The sequence below is a fragment of the Archocentrus centrarchus genome, chromosome 10 (genome assembly GCF_007364275.1).
Source record: "Archocentrus centrarchus isolate MPI-CPG fArcCen1 chromosome 10, fArcCen1, whole genome shotgun sequence".
Taxonomy (NCBI): domain Eukaryota; kingdom Metazoa; phylum Chordata; class Actinopteri; order Cichliformes; family Cichlidae; genus Archocentrus; species Archocentrus centrarchus.
In genome coordinates this window covers 26,090,141-26,106,562 of record NC_044355.1, presented here as the reverse complement: position 1 = coordinate 26,106,562, position 16,422 = coordinate 26,090,141, and the positions used below count along the sequence as shown (strand labels likewise).

The window sequence follows — 16,422 nt, the reverse complement described above, 5'->3', positions numbered from 1 at the left end:
ACCCTAATGCAACAACTGCTAGAAGTAAGCAGAGATGAGGCAATTTGTATGCTGACTGTCTGAATGAATGCTGCAAGAATTGTAATATATATATACAAATTTGCTACATTGTTGCATTTTAACATGTATGTATTAGTATGTCTTGATGCATGCTCAATCATCCAAGTATGAAAATCCCAGACTGAAGCCAGTTTAATGAGTGACCAAATGAATCTTCCACTGAAAATGCTGCATCCAGATGAACAGAATCAACTTTCTGGGACATCTTAATATATTTCAAACTTAACCTGAATTATATCACCGCTCCAAGGTGAAACAGTAAGTAGAGTAGTTCTCAAAAATAAAATATGCACATATTCACCAAAATTATTTTCTCAGTTGCTATGAAAGTGCCATCTGGAAACTCCAGGATTTTGTTCTATTGGGATTAGACTATCTACTGATATTTTTGTTTTTGTGGTACAGGTTGTGATATTTTCTCAATCAAGCATAAAACCTAAATGCAACCTGTGCAATCACCTTGCGATCAAAAGTGGTCACCCACAGGTTGAAGGTGTTGCACGCTCATCCTCTTTGGGACCAGGTGATCACCACAACTACTTGCAAGTGGTTTCTGAATGCAAGAAAATGCAGCGCAATTACTGAGCAACCTCCACACAAGGAGGATCTAGTGTGACTGAGCCATTACTCTCTCTTCATACAGGAACTGGTAATATTAAATAAATAACCCCATGTACTAAATAGTTTATTGTGAGCTGTTACATAATTAGGGGTCATCAGGTGTCGCTCAGCACAGAATTATTATCCCTTAATGCCCCATCCCGCATTTTGATTGGCTTTAGTTTTTGAAAGTCAGCACAGTCAGACTGACGCTTTTGATGAATATATTCCAGAAACACCCAAATCATTTCTAGACAACAGGGAAATAACAGTTTTAAGGATAGAAAGGCAAGGATTAGGAAGGTTTCACATAAGACTAAACTTTAGCTTCCTTTCACATTCGTTGTATTCACTTAAGGAGCTGGGAAGGTTGCCATCCATCCATCCATTCTCTTCCACTTATCCTGTTCAGGCTCACTGGGAGGCTGGAACCTACCTGTCCTGTATACCCAAAGGGACTCTGTCCCACATGCAGATTGTTTGGAATCTTCTCCCTCTATACGCAGTTTATTTGTATGCAAATAATTCATATTTCTGACTATGTGTTTAAGGCTCTGTAGTAGGGTTGATTATGAGAGACAGGACAAAGTTTGAGGACATGGAGGGCTGATGCTGGTAAAAAAGAAATGATGGTAGCTAAGGCTGGCTGCCACCCACTTTAATCTTTCCTCCCCCATAAAAGACACAGACACATATAAGGCAAGATTATCCTGTAAGAACGCTTGAAGTATGAAATAAGTTTAATGCCACAGAAGTAAGAACTGATACTGAGATTTTAAAGCTGCTGAACGCTGAATTTTCCTTCTCTCTTTTTCCCTTCTTATCTTTTTTAATTCCTCATGAAGCTTAAGTGAGAAAGGACAAACTGAAACACTCTGATCAATCTCGGTAGAGGAAAACAACTTAGACTGAGTAATAATGAGAAGAAATGTATGGGATATCATAACTATATATGAAATTGTCATTTAGTTTGTATGCATGTATCCAAATGTGTGTATCTATGCAAATGTGGGCTATATTTCACTGTTGAATTGGGCTCACCAGAATGTGAATGTCCCACTGAGCATCGCTTTCAGACAAACAGGCCTTATTCTGAGGATGAAGGGAGCTTTGTCAGACAGAAGCGTTGGGATTGTTTGACACTGGGAGTGATTTTTTTTTTTTTTTTGCGCGTACGTGTGTGTGTGTGTGTGTAAGAAAGTGATTATGTTTGTCTCTTTGAGAAAGAGAGAATGTGCACGTCTGAGAGGAAGAGACTGCGTCTGTGTCTCAAAGGGCTGTTCAACTAGAGAGTGTCACGCCTGTTTGTGTGTGCAAGAAAGACATTGACTTAGAGAGTGAAAACAGGACAAGTGTTTGGTAATTCTGTCTGCGTTTCAGTCTGATATCAACACACAGCGGGTGTGCGCGCATGCGAACAAGGCTGCGTGTTTCTTGGCTTCTGCTTCTGCTGGGGTGAGTCAAAATGGAAGCACAGGAGCTCGAACACGCTGCAGCTCCTTCTTGTCCAGCATTATTTCAGACGGTGAGTGAAACAGATTCTGTATCGTCCTCATATTTCTTTTCAAAGCATCAGTATTTATGCATCAGCTTTTTGTTATGCCTTATAACAAAAAAAATTATTTCATGGAATTTGCATCATTGACAGTGTAATCAAGGGATGCATGGGAATAATGACACTGGAGATCAGGAAAACTATCTTATCCTGTGTGTTCTTTAGCTGTGCCAGCAGTGTGGCTGAAAGAATGGCAAGATTGTTTCTCTACAACTTTGGTCCAGACTAACACCAGAGCATCTAAAAACATAAACAAGTTCATAATTGCAAACCTTTCAAATATTCTCTGTTCGTTATGTATAAAGTGAAATATGTAAATAAACATCAGAAATCCAGTATCTCATGATCAGATGATCAATCAAAAAATTACTTATAGAGATTTCCAACTCTGAAAAGTACCTCCATTTGGTAGTAGCTTTGGCTCTCTGGGCTGCAGCTGAGTGCTGCTGGAAAAGGAGATTGGCTTCCTGATAAAGCTTGTCAACAGATGGAAGCATGAAGTGCTTTAAAATCTGGAAGATCGCTGCATTGACTTTGGACTTGATTAAACACAGTGGACCAACACCAGCAGATGACATGGCACCCCAACTCAAACACTCTGTGGACTCTGTGCTTCTCCACTCCAGACTCTAAGACCTTGATTTCCAAATGAAATGCAACATTAATTTTCTTCTGAAAAGAGGACTTTGGACCACTGAACAACAGTTCAGTTACTGTTTTCTACTTTTTCCCTGCAAAGATGCTTCTGGTGTCTCTGCTCCAAGAGTGGTTTTATATTGGGAATGTAATAGTTGTGCCCCTGTTGCTGAAGACACCTGTGGACGGTGGCTCCTGATGAACTGACACCAGCCTCATGTCCATTCCTTGTGAAGCTCTTCAAAGTTCTCAAATCAGCTTTTCTTGACAATCTTCTCAAAGCTGCGATCATCCCTGTTGCTTGTGCACCTTTTCCTACCACATTTTCCCCTTCCAGTCAACTTTCCATTGTATGCTTCAATACAGCAGTCTGCAAACAGCCAGCCTTTTCAACAATGACCTTCTGTGGCTGCCTGCTTGTGGAGGGTATCAGTTGTCACCATCTGGACATTTGTCTTCCCCATGATTGTGGTTGCACGTACTGAGGTAGACTATGAGATACACGGTATTTAAACTGTCTGAATAGTTATTTACTCAAATTTGAAATTAAAAATTTTAATAATTTGAGGTACTGGATTTCTGATTTTCATGAGCTACTGTATAACCATAGCTATCATAGTTGTCGTTGTACATTTCGCTTGCATTTTGGTGGTCATACATTTTCCAAAACAGAAAAAAACACAAAGAGTAGAGAAAATTCTGACAGTAAAATTATGGTTATTGTTATTCAAATTTTCTATAGAGAATGAACACTAGTGCAGAGATGGACTAAGGTTGTGTTAACATGAAATAGAGTGTGTGATGCTTCGTGACAATCTGATATTGTGACAGCCTTAATGAGCACTAAGTTGTTTCACTGCAAGTAAGTTACACTCTGAAAATCTGATATCAACTTGAAAGGGTTGTTCCCTTTATTGCACTTTCTTCTTGTTCACTTAAATCATGCCTGGAATCTGGGAACGCTGCAATCCTTTGCATTACGAACATGTTGGTTTATGGAATGTGACAGTCGTGACTAGTCGATGAGCTCATGTGACGACAGACAGGGTGAGAAAATCTCTTTCACTTTCTCTCTCTGTTACACCCTGAAAGGAGATGCTTGAATTATACAAAGACATTGTATGTATTTATGTACTGCATCATATTTTGCACTGTAATTTTTATATTATGTGGAATCTAGCTGTCAAGTAATTCATATGAAAAACAAGCTTACAGAGAGTTCTGCTCCTGGACTACAATAATAAACAGAATGGGAATGTAAAGGTGGGATGAACTACTGCCCCTAACAAAGCTGTGATGCTCTGATGTAATTTACATCATGTTACAATGTGATTACAGTATAATTACATAATGATATGACACTTATTCTGTAAAGTCGGTAGCTTTACTGTGACCCTCATTAGTGTTTCTAATGACCTGTAGGTTTTTATTGAGTATTTTGATTATTTTGTAGTACTTCAGTTGGCCAGTGGGGAGCACTAGTATGCAAAGGTGGTGGAAGTACTCTTTTACCCCTGTATTAAAAATCCTATCCAAATGTATAAAAAGCAAAACATATGCGTCAAAAGGCAAAATTATTGCCCCACAAAAAAAACTGACATTAGGAGGACTGCAGAGTGGTGCAGAGGTTAACACAGCAAGAAGGGCCGGCTGGACCCCTGCATGGAGTCTGCATGTTCCCGCATGGGTCTCGAGTACCCCCGCTTCCTCTCACAGTCCAAAGACAAGCGTGTTAGCTAGACGGGTGATTCTAAATTGACTGCAGGTGTGAATGTGAATGGGTGTGCCTCTGAAGGTGTTGTGAATCTGAATGGCTCTTTCCTGATTTCATTGTTTTAATGCTTCTCCCTTTAAGGCCCCGGTCAGCTGCTGAAAGAGAGCATCGTCGGGATTGTTGCATCTCAGGTCTCCTCCTTCTTTTCTCCTTTCCCCTCCCTTCTCACGTCTATCAATCCTCCTCTCGACGCACGCACCCTGATTTCCGCATCGCCTCCTCCGGTATAATGACCAACGATAGCCCGGAGGAGGAGACCCGAGCTCCGGGCGGCGGAGGAGGTGGTTGTGGAAGAGGGATGGCTCGAAAACACCGAGCGGACGACAATGTCACTATCCTGACATCATCCATGGATTTACACAGAGCCAGCCGGAGCCGAGCCAGCAGCAGCAACGATGCCGCCCCGAGCATCACATCCTCCGTGGATCTGAGCACCTCCTCCCTGGAGCTGAGCATCCAGACGCGGATCTTTAAGATCATCGTCATCGGAGACTCCAACGTGGGGAAGACCTGCCTCACCTTCCGCTTCACGGGGGGCAGCTTCCCCGATAAGACCGAGGCTACCATCGGCGTGGATTTCAGGGAGAAGGTGGTGGAGATCGAAGGGGAGACTATCAAGGTAAAAGGCAGCAGAGAGAGCTGGATGCTGAACAGTGATGCTCCCTCACTCCCACCCCCCTCCTCTTCTCTCTGCTGATCAGCTGCCAGTGGATGACACAGGGGGGCCTGTTCTTTCATTTTGTCCTCACACTCTCAAACAATAGGCAACGTTTTAGAATATCTCTGGAGATATTTATCATTTCAAAACATATTTATAGTATATGCTGAAGAAATCCTGCCAGCACAGGCTTTGTAGTCAACAACAGGCCACAGGAAGATAAAGGTAGCCTGTAATGAATTCTATTGTATGGCTCAGAAGGCTTTTTGTGGATTTCTAGTTTGAAACATGAACAGAAATTCATGTGTTTTTACAAATCTGACTATGAATACAAAATTTCTTAAAGTCTCTGACACTTAGGATGAGACTGTCAAAACTCTAGCTGAAAAAAATAAAATAAAATAACAGACTGTGGTGCTGCAAAATGTGTAAATAGGCATCCATCCACCTCCAGCAGTCTCGTGTCGTTCATTTGCGTGGGGAATACAAAGCAGCTCTGCAGGGTCGCTGCGTCCAATTGACATAAAATTGTTAACACTTAATCTGTTAATTCATCACAAATAGACACCCACACATTCCAGTGTTGGTACAATGTGTGAAGTAAGCCCCTTAGCCGGACTGTTTTAATAGTCATAAAGTAAATACAACAGCCATTATGAATGTAGGCCATACTGTAACGCTACCCTGATTGTGAAATTAAAATTTAATGACTTTGAAGCTCATTTTTGGAGCAATGCGTCTTGGCAGACATAACGAACACAGCATCAGACCACGGTGTAATAACAGGCCGGCTCGTGTATCGTGACAAATAACAGGTCAAAGATTTTAGGCCTTGCCTATATGTGGAGGGTTACTAATTTGCTTACTCATTCATCTGGCTGGTCTGTGACTTCCTTTTTTTAATTGTGATTTCTTCCTCTGATGTGTAATTCACACACCTTGGCAGGTCGGGCAGATTAGAGCCGCTGTGTCAGTGAGCGTAACCTTTATGTGCTCCCCTCCCTTCTTTCCCTCAGTAGATCAGTCTGTCTGCATACTCCAGGTGCCCCCAGCGCTGACTCACAAACACACTCGCACAGTCGCATTACGTAGTATTAGGTCAGTGTGCCTGAATCATTGAAACGTTGCCCAAAAACACCTGCCACAATGTACGATGATTGTTGTGAGAATGTGAAAATATCTGCTTTCTTCTGGCTTTGTTGCTGCTTTGTAAGCTGGTTAATGATGGTGGAATGGGAATGGAAATGGGACATTAAATAAAGATTAATCATCTTTAGGTAATTAAACCTATTTGCTCGAGCAGCTGTAATAGCAGATATTGTCTTCACCCTCCCTAAAGATGTATTTGTGTTTTCTTAATATACTTAAAGAGCAATCAAGGAAGGCCTATCTATTGTTTTGGTCAACTGGTCAAATTATCATTCATTTTGCTATTTAACTGGTAATCCCACTGGATAATTCAGGGCAATTCAAAGTCAGGATGCTGCCAACATTTAACTTAAAGAAGAATTCTCACTCTGCTCCAAAGAGGATTTGCCCGTCAGTGAGCCCCACAAGTTTGCCTTCAGCACCGGAACCGAGATATGAAGCTGAAATCCTGCATTTTTATGTAAAAGTGAACTCTTCCATTATTAAAGTAAAAACTAGGCCACTCTGGAGCAGTGGGAAAAAATGCTGTCATACAACTCTATATCAACACAAGTCAAAATTTCACTCACACCTTTGATATAAGAGGATTAATATATGATTAAAATTCACTCCAAAGTTAGATTAAGTATAGAGGGATTTAACCGTCTTTCCCTTCCGTCTTTCCCGCCTTTCCCTTCCAGTCCTCTGGAAGGTAATTATAAGTAACATGCATGTTTACAACAATGCACAGGCCTATAAAAAGAAAAGTAGACTGAGGTGTCAAAATCAAGACAGTTATTCTCATGTGTGCATGAGACATCTTGAATAAATGTTTCATAGCTTTTGACAACACTTTGTTTAGATTTTACTCACTCTGTCACTTATTTATAATAGATGGAAATTCCCTCTGAATGCATACATAATTCGATATGTCTTATAATCATTTTCATAACATCAATTTGCATGTTTCAAACACTGAGCTTTGATGTTATGGTTGGTGTTGCTGCAGCATTCAGCTAATGATGAGTAGCAGCACTAGTCCTCTCAAATGGTAATAGCAGATAATTGTCTGGCCCTTTTTACACTGCAGGCCTGGACTAAGTGTTGGGAGAAATCCCTGTTCATATACAAAGTGCTACTGATCACACAGAAGAAAAATAATTTCTGACCTCTTCTTTGTCCTGATGGTTAATTTTAAACCATCACCATGCAGTTAAAACAAACACAGCTGTAGAGCAGCTCCAGGTGCTCTACAGCTGTGTAATAAGGTTAAATCTGGCATCACAGTCTGGTAATTATTTTATGAAGCAGTGGTATAGTACAGTGCTGGGGGCCAAAGCTGCTCTTTAGCTGCTCTGTTAAATTGGCTGCCAGCTTGAATGCTTTATTTTTGTTTGAAAACATTAATGATGAACGTAGCCATGCCGTCACTTAATGGTTTGATGAATTCTATATTGAAGCCTCAAATTTGGCATATTGGCCACTGATATTTTTTAACCATATTTGGATGAAGTTTCAGTTTTCAGTTAATGCTAGCTAATGCTGGCTAGCTAGCTTGGCCAGAGTTTAAAACAGATAATACTTATTGGAAAAATTAAACAGGTGACTCCTTGGAGTGTCTTTAAATACAATTATAGGCAGTGTAAAAGATGGATGTAGCTACCGTGACTTCACTCAAAGTCCAATTTTGAAACCTTGAGCATTTACGCTATTGCTATGTTGGTTGCAAAAAAAAAACAAAAAAACCCAATGTGAGAAGGAAGAGTGGGTCTTACTGTGAAATCACACACTCATTGGCTAGCAACTTGTGACTGACAGCTCATCAGCCAACAAGCGTGTGGATTCACACCACATAATCTTCCATTTTGAAGCAATGGTATGATGAAGATTTATAAAACACACTTTATCTCTTATTCAGACACAATCATGACACAATTAAGGGACTGAGCCCATAAACACTTCAGGAAAGAGAGGTCAGAGGTCAAGACAGAAAGATGTTTTCCCCATAGACTTCTATAGGTCCAGAAGTCTTTTTACAACCACAGCTGCTGCCATCTGGTGGCCTTTAGATAGAATGCAGCATTTTAGTCACTTCCACATTGGCTTCATTTTCCCAACTCAGAAGAATTGCCACTTGATTAAGTATTATTCGAGTGGCAATTATGGATAGTATATATGTATATTTATCTTTGGTCATATTTAAACGGTAATACAGTTGAAGTTGAAGTCTTTAAGATTCCACTGTAGTTATCGTGGATAAGGAAATGGGCTAAAGAGAACAAAGCTATATTTTGTACTAGGCAGTAATTATGTTTATTTCTGCTGGATATTTAAACATGGGAGTCTAGTCTTGACACACTTTTGGACCCAGCCTGAAATGTTCATTTTGATGAACTGCAGTTTCTGGCACTAATGTGTTTCCATTTTTTTTAAAAAGCCCAGAGGCTGCCAGTTATTTCTAACCTGCAATGTGAGTTTATTTTAAGATATATAATATAGACACTGCCTGAAGCTGCTGCTAATGATCAAGCAGAAAAACGCACTGTGCTGTTGATACATCCTCTACTGAGACCTTATAGCCGGGAATATTTTTGCACTGTTTCCTGCTGACGTGACTATTATGTTCTAAGAGATCACCATTTATCTTTTTCATTTTTGTCAGTGCTATCTCCATCTGTAATGACCAGCTGCATCTGCAAATTGCATATAAACTTAACTGGTCTGTCTGTACAGGTGCAGGTGTGGGACACAGCAGGCCAGGAGCGCTTCCGTAAATCCATGGTGGAACACTACTACCGTAACGTCCACGCTGTGGTCTTTGTGTATGATGTTACCAAGATGGCTTCCTTCCGCAACCTACAGACTTGGATAGAGGTTGGCATTGCACTGTAAAAATCACTGTAAAAATGAACATATCAGTGGAGACTAGAGGAGGCTGTTTTCCAGGCATCATATAATTATCCCCTTCAGGCACCATAAGCCCTGTGAGCATTTTCCAGCATTCCCTCCTTCCCCAAGGTTATTCATTATCCACAGTTTAACACTGTGGTGTTTCCATCACAAGATGGAAAGTCAGTCATTCACCAAATCCAAAAAGGGAACAAAAACCAAAGGAAACGTCCAAATCACGTGCAGTCATATTCTCTGCAGAGCTCTCTGCTTTTTCTAAGTCTTTCCTAAGACCAAACTATCATTAATAAAAATCAGGACTTGAATCAAAACACAGGTTGTAAAACAAAAATGCAACTACAATAATCAGAAAGTAAAACAAGAATCAAACCAACCAGTGCAGGACTTTTAAGACCGATACTGATACCAATATTTGGTGATGTCAAAATTCAATATTCTGATATGTCTGCCAATATTTTTTTCTTTCAGACACACAAACAGATTTCCCTAATGTGTTTTTGTTTATTTACTTGTTCACACTCTGTCCAACTCTGCTTGGATTAGCTGGTTGTTGTTGTTTGTGGCATTCCAAAGGAAGTTACGGTGTGCCCTCTGGTAGACAAGCTATGAAACGTTGATGCTCATAACGTGGTTGAAGGGTGTTTCTCCCTTCTTTACTTTTTTTAGTTTTCATTTGTTGGCTGTTATATAAATGCCGGTGCAGACTGGCAAGCAGCAAATAGCAGCCAGTGCTGTCCACACTGGCTGAAATAATTTCAGTGTGTAACACCACACTGATACTGCTATAATAACTTTCACTATTTACCCCACTGACAATGTGGCACCTAGTATTCCTGAACAAGCACAGTAAAATGAGCTGACACTCCAGCTTTGGCTCCTTTTGACTGGTAGCAGTATTTGGAGCCAATTAAAGATGAATGTGGTATTAGGATGGCAGCACTACAAGTGTAATATGTTCACAAGTACAGTAATTATAGCTTTCTTTCACAGGAGACATTGTGAGATGTTGTTGTAAACAAAAACAGGTTTAAGTAATAACACTAATTAACAGCTGTATTCAGCTCTATTTAGTTTTGTGACTCACTGGCACTGCTTCCTGGGACTCTTTAGTGAAAGTGAGTCATAGTTAATGTGTAGTTATCCTGTTTTCCTGCTATAACAATTCAGAATGCCTAAAATGAAAATAATACTGCCTTGTAAATTTGATGTAGTTCTATCAGCATGTTCTAAAAGTCTACATGCTAAAAGCGGACTTCAGATTTGCTGGTGGGGTAACTACAGTTTAGCAGGGACATTTTGCAAGGTGGCAAATTGTGTTACCCTTATGCACAATGTTTCTGTCAAAAATTTGCATGCTAAATGCTTTCCACTGACTGCAGGGAGTGCTGGCTTCACACATATTCTGGCACCATAATGTGTGGCAGAATGTGTGTGATGTTGTGGCGCCATAAGTTTATAAAGCAGTATCCTTCTTCCTGTTCCAGGAGTGCAATGGCCATCGGGTGTCTGCATCAGTACCTCGAGTCCTGGTGGGAAACAAGTGTGACCTTGTGGACCAAATACAGGTTGGTGTGTGCAACCGAGGTTCGCAGCATGATTAAAGGCTTTATTCATCATCCGGTAAACAACCAATCACTGGTGCTTTCCCAGGTGCCCTCCAACACAGCGCTGAAGTTTGCCGATGCCCACAACATGCTGCTGTTCGAGACGTCAGCAAAGGACCCGAGAGAAAGTCAGAACGTCGACTCGATCTTCATGTCCCTGGCCTGCCGACTGAAGGCTCAGAAGTCGCTGCTCTACAGAGACGTGGAGAGAGAGGACGGGAGAGTGCGCCTCACACAAGAGACTGAGACAAAGAGTAATTGTCCTTGTTGAGGAAAAGGAGGAGTGGGAGGCATAATAGAAGGGAAGAGAGGAGAGTAACTCTACATTTGAAGAAGGAAGAGGAGACGATGGGCGGGCGGGCGGGTCTTTTAAATTTGTAGTTTAGGAGGAGGATTAGGGGTGGTTGAAGCTGACATTACGAGCAATGTGTTTTGAAGAAGAGGTGGATGGGCAGAGGGGGTTAAAGCTTGTGCAAAGAACTGAAAGATCATCAATATCCTTGTTTCCTGAAAGAAGGAAAACAGCACTGAGAAGTGATGCATTTATTAACAATTCATAAAAAAAAAAAAATGAAGCTGCCTTTTCAACCACAGTACAGTTTAGAAATTCTTCCACTTATTTGCACAGACAGTATACACACAATCTGAGTAAATCCAGTTTCTTACGAGGTCAGCAACAGAGTCTCGATGCAAAGCTTTCCCCTTAACCAGCCCTGGCTTGGTGTTTCCCAAGGCCATTATCCATAACAACATATTTGAGCTTATTTTATTATTTATTTTTTTGCTGTCAAAACTTAATTTTCTGTCACATTTCCACCCTTGTTCTGATAGCACCATTTCTACTGCCTTAAACACTAAACAGCGGCCTCTAAATTAGTTTTAATGACCCACTGAGGCAAAAGTAGCCTAGATGTTTCAAGCATTGTAACCAATCAAGCCAACCAAATGTTTGACAACCTCTTAAGTGGATTATTTGTGAGATGAATTGGTCGGTTTTTTCCTCCTGCCATCTATCACAAGCCCTCAAAAGCAGGCTTTAAAATCATTGTGAGCTTATAAATGAATGGAAAAGATGAGCATACACATCTTAGACAGAGTTAATGTGGATAAAAGAAGGGGGAAAAGACTGCAGGATCTGCAGAAAGACCTTGGCAAGAATGTTTCCTACAAACGGGCCATTTATAGGTTGGCGGACAGCGTGTTTACTATTGATTTATAAGCTGTGAGATCCTCTTACCCTTATGCAGGTGAAATGCACTCTCCTACAAAGAAGGGAAGGCAAGGCTCTTCTTTCTCATCCATTTCTGATGTAAATGTATCCTCTCCATGTTTTCCCAGTGGCCTAAGCTAGCTTTGTCCATTGGATGCAAATGCAGAAACATCAAGTCCTAAAAATAACCAGCTGACTCTCTCTTATTCAATTCCACAATCTCTGATAAGTATTTTTCAAGCTAGAGGCCTTCTAGTTGCCTTAGATGAAGCGTCACTGCCTCCGGTCTCTGAAAATAAAGGAGAGAAAACTGTGAACCCTGTGTAGGTAATGGAAAGTGGCAGCATGAGACACTGTAGAAAGCCATATTTAATATTTACAGCACACAGAGTGGCACTTTGCTTTACACCGAGGAAGCTCCCATGTAAGTTGTGGGTGAAGGAACACACTCTACATAACTCAGTGTTTAAGCAATGAAGCATCTGTGTAACAAGACACAAATCCAATATCCCAACTGTGATGTATGTCAGTTTGATATAGCAGTTTTACCTTGTAGCCTACTCTTCTGTGATGCTATTAATATGTCTGGATGCCGTGTATAGAAAATTCAGATCAGTGCGCATTTAAGAGTGGCGTTCCCTCCAAGCTGACAGCCCGATGTCCTAATTAAATCATCCACAGGCTGAATTCAAACACTGTGTAAATCCGGAGAGCTGCTGCCTGAGCTGTACCGTGTTTTGGTGATCTTTAACTGTTGTCCATATACTGCGCAAAAGTCTTGAGCCACCTCTCATTTCTTTATATTTTTGTTCCAAGGAATCGGACTTTCTTGTAAATTTTTAATGTGGTCTTGCGCGATAGTTCTCCGGGTTTTCTGAAGGTCATTTGCTTTGGTCATTGGCTGCTTTTTCCACTCGTTTCACTCCTTGTACCTGACCAGTTTCAGAGGAATGTGTTTTTTTGTTTGTTAAGCCACTTAACACTGACCTATGAATCATTCAAGCATAAAAAAAGGCACCTAACTCAAGAGATGAACCAGTGTTGTGTCTACACATAAGAGAGACGTTAGCAAAGAACCAGTTTTAAATTGTATCTTTAGGAACTTTGTTACTAGCAGCCCGTCACAAAAACACATTATTTGTTCCCATTTCTTTAACTGAATCTACAAAAAACTGCCAAAGATAACACAGTTTGACAGGTATAAAATAGTTTTCTTTTTTTGCACCAACAAGGTGATTCCCAAGGAGCTGTTAGCTGGAAATTTGGCATATCTCAGCATGGTGTACAGTGTGTCTTTAAAAAGTTTTGAGGAACCTGGACAAGTAGAGGAAAAAAGAAGTGCCAGGCCTAAAAACCTATTTACAGCAGATGAACCATATCTGAAAGTTATGTCCTTAAGAAATAAGAAGAATAGACCAAAGACCTGATGCAGGTCCTTCAATTGATCCATCTGCTGCCCTCTGAAGCCTCATCAGAAAAGGTGGCTGTCAGGAAGCCATTCCTAAGGAAGGGAAACAGAGAGAAACAGCTGAAGTATGTCAGATTACACAAGAACTGGACTTAAAAACAGTGGCAACAAGTCTGATGGAGTGATGAATCCAAATTTAAAATTTTTGGTTCAATATGTCATCAGTATGTACGCAAGCATCTGATTGGCATCAACTTCATTTTTCAGTATGACAGTGATCCCAAACACACTGTCAGTGCAGTAAAATCATACCTGGATAGAAAAACACACAGTGGAATAGTCATGGACTGACCTCCCCAGAGCCCGGACCTCAACATTACTGAAGCAGTGTGGGATCATGCTGAGAAATAACAGAACAAAAGGCAGCCAACATCCAAAGAAGAGCTTTGAGTGTCCTTCATGAAGCCTGGAGAACTGAAGACTACTCAAAGACATGAGAGAAAAGCTGCCTCAGAGAGTTCAGGCTGTGTTGAAGAATAAAGGTGGTCACACCAAATATTGACTTTCAAGCTCTGTAAGAATTGTACTAACTCTGTTTTTGCCTTATATGCTGTATTTCCATTTTTCTTTGCACGTTTCAATAAATTGCTGCACCTATTTTCCATTTTCCTATCAACATATAAAGAAATGAGGAGTGCACAGTACTCTTGCACAGTACTGTATATCAGTAAGAGTTGTCACAAATTTATCAAATGACATTACTGTAAAATAGCAGGAGGAGCTCTGTTCATTCTCACTGTATGGGCAAATCTGTGACTTTTTAAAAAAAATTAGGATTAAAATTTTGATCTCCATAAATGGCACTCAGACCGAAGGCTCAACCACAGCTGGGCAGAGCTACACACAAAAACTGGAATAGCATCAATTGATCCATTTTCTAAATCCCTTATTCTGTTAAGGATTGATGGCTGGAGAGTTATCCCAGCACATAATACATAAAATCGATTGTTCACCCTTTAAATTTTTATCTTTTAATATCGACAGTTCTGTCCACCAGCGGGTTATCGTAAGATGGCTGGTCGGTGTGAGACAAGTGAGACGACTTTATGAAACTAATGAGAAGAAAAACACGTGGTTAAAAAGAAGAATGTGCCTGCATTTTTGTAAGCAGATCTGAATAAAACAGCATCTGATATGGTTTCAAATGAATGAAAAAGAAAATGAAGCTATAACTGGGTTGTTTTCATTATCATAAACCAAATATATATCACTGTTAATGAACTTAGTCAGCAGTTTGTGTCATTTACTAGAAAATGTAACATTACTAAACACACAAATTTTCTTTTTTAACCACTTAAAATCGCAAAATGTGCATTGTTCCCAGGTCGGAGAGTTGCAAATGTATGCTTGCCTTCCCTTTTCTCTGTATTGACAGTATGTTTTTTAATATATTTGTACTTTTTTGCAGTTGATTTGTGTCATTTTTAATAACCCATCTTTGCTCTTAAAGGGTTGCCTTGGCGTTTTGATATCTAGTCTGGTATTATTGTTTATCTGAAAAAGTCTGTATGTGAAAACAATAAATATCAAATACACTGTAGCATACATCATTCTAGGAACACGCAGTGATCAATGAACAACATGAACATAGCAAATTTAAACAAGGTTAAATGGTTTATTAGTTAATCAAATAATTAACTACTTTTTAAGTGAATTTAGGTTTTTCTTTAGTTCTTTAAAAGTTTCAAGTATGTGTATTGGTTAAGCATTGCAGTGAATGTCCCAGCAGAATATACTGTGGCCTGCTGGACAAAGCTTTCTTCAGTTAATGATTAATATAATGGTAGTTGCAGTCCTATAGGGTATCAGGGTATTGGTTTTGTGCATTACGTACTTGCAGTGCTAACACAACTCAGCTGTTCCTGGTTCAGATCAAGGCTGGTTGCTATTTGCAGTGCATACTAGCAATCCAGCTCCTTATTGGCTAAATTATCACTGATTTAAAGAATTTTTCGGAACCTTTCCCCTCAATAAAAATTATAACATGCCTGTTGTTTCATACAAGCAGATTCAGTTATTTTGGCATTATTATCTAAAACAGTCTTGGTGTTCAGTAAGGATAAATTCAGGGTCATTGGGGCACTGTGCCCCATCTAATCAATACTACAAAAATGTCAGACTAAAAACCAGAAAATCAAATCATTCCTTTTGCAAAAGCCTTAAGAGTGGTGTTACTTGATTTTATGGTGTTGTAATTTTGTTAGATCCTGTAAATTTGAGATGATTATTGTTTTTGCCTGTTGGTTTATGATTGTTTTGGACTGTGTGATTCTTCTGTATATATGTTTCATATGTAACATTGTTATTGTAACAATCTCATGAAGGGACTCCTGATAAAACTGCTGAAGAAGCATTGCTTGACTCTGAACTTTGTTGGTTATGTTCAGTTATTCTCCACGAATCTTGCAGATACACTTGGGAAAACAGCGGTTGGAGACTGTGGCACCAACAAAAATATTGCGACTGCGGGCAATGAATTTGTTGCCTCTGAAATGGTTGCTTCAAAGATGGCAACCAGGTCTGTGAACACTCAGTTGCCACCTTCAAAGTGACTTTGGTGTATCAAGACCATGATGAAATGTCGATTTGTGATTGAATGGCGTCATGTAATCTGTTTTTGATAATATGGTGATTAACTCTCATAGATCAGCAAAAATCGCAAATCTGTGGCCATCTACATAAATTCATATTCAGAGTCCAGTCGCACCCTCAGAGATTAGAGACAGAAATTCAGAAATTCCTGCACAAATAGCGACATAGTTACTGCAAGATGGAGGCGGTTGGCAACCTTGCTTTTGCATAGGAATATAACCAGAAGG

At 40.0% G+C, this 16,422-nt stretch overlaps 1 protein-coding gene across 1 annotated transcript; it reads left to right on the top strand.

The window, feature by feature from the left end:
• Positions 1 to 2,115: 2,115 nt before the first annotated feature.
• Positions 2,116 to 11,269, top strand: rab33a (RAB33A, member RAS oncogene family). The gene is made up of 5 exons (XM_030739856.1): positions 2,116 to 2,185; positions 4,707 to 5,244; positions 9,145 to 9,285; positions 10,806 to 10,886; positions 10,972 to 11,269. The coding sequence occupies exons 2-5, from the start codon at positions 4,855 to 4,857 to the stop codon at positions 11,194 to 11,196; spliced, it is 837 nt and encodes a 278-aa protein (XP_030595716.1). The 5' UTR covers positions 2,116 to 2,185; positions 4,707 to 4,854; the 3' UTR covers positions 11,197 to 11,269.
• The last annotated feature ends 5,153 nt before the right edge of the window (positions 11,270 to 16,422 follow it).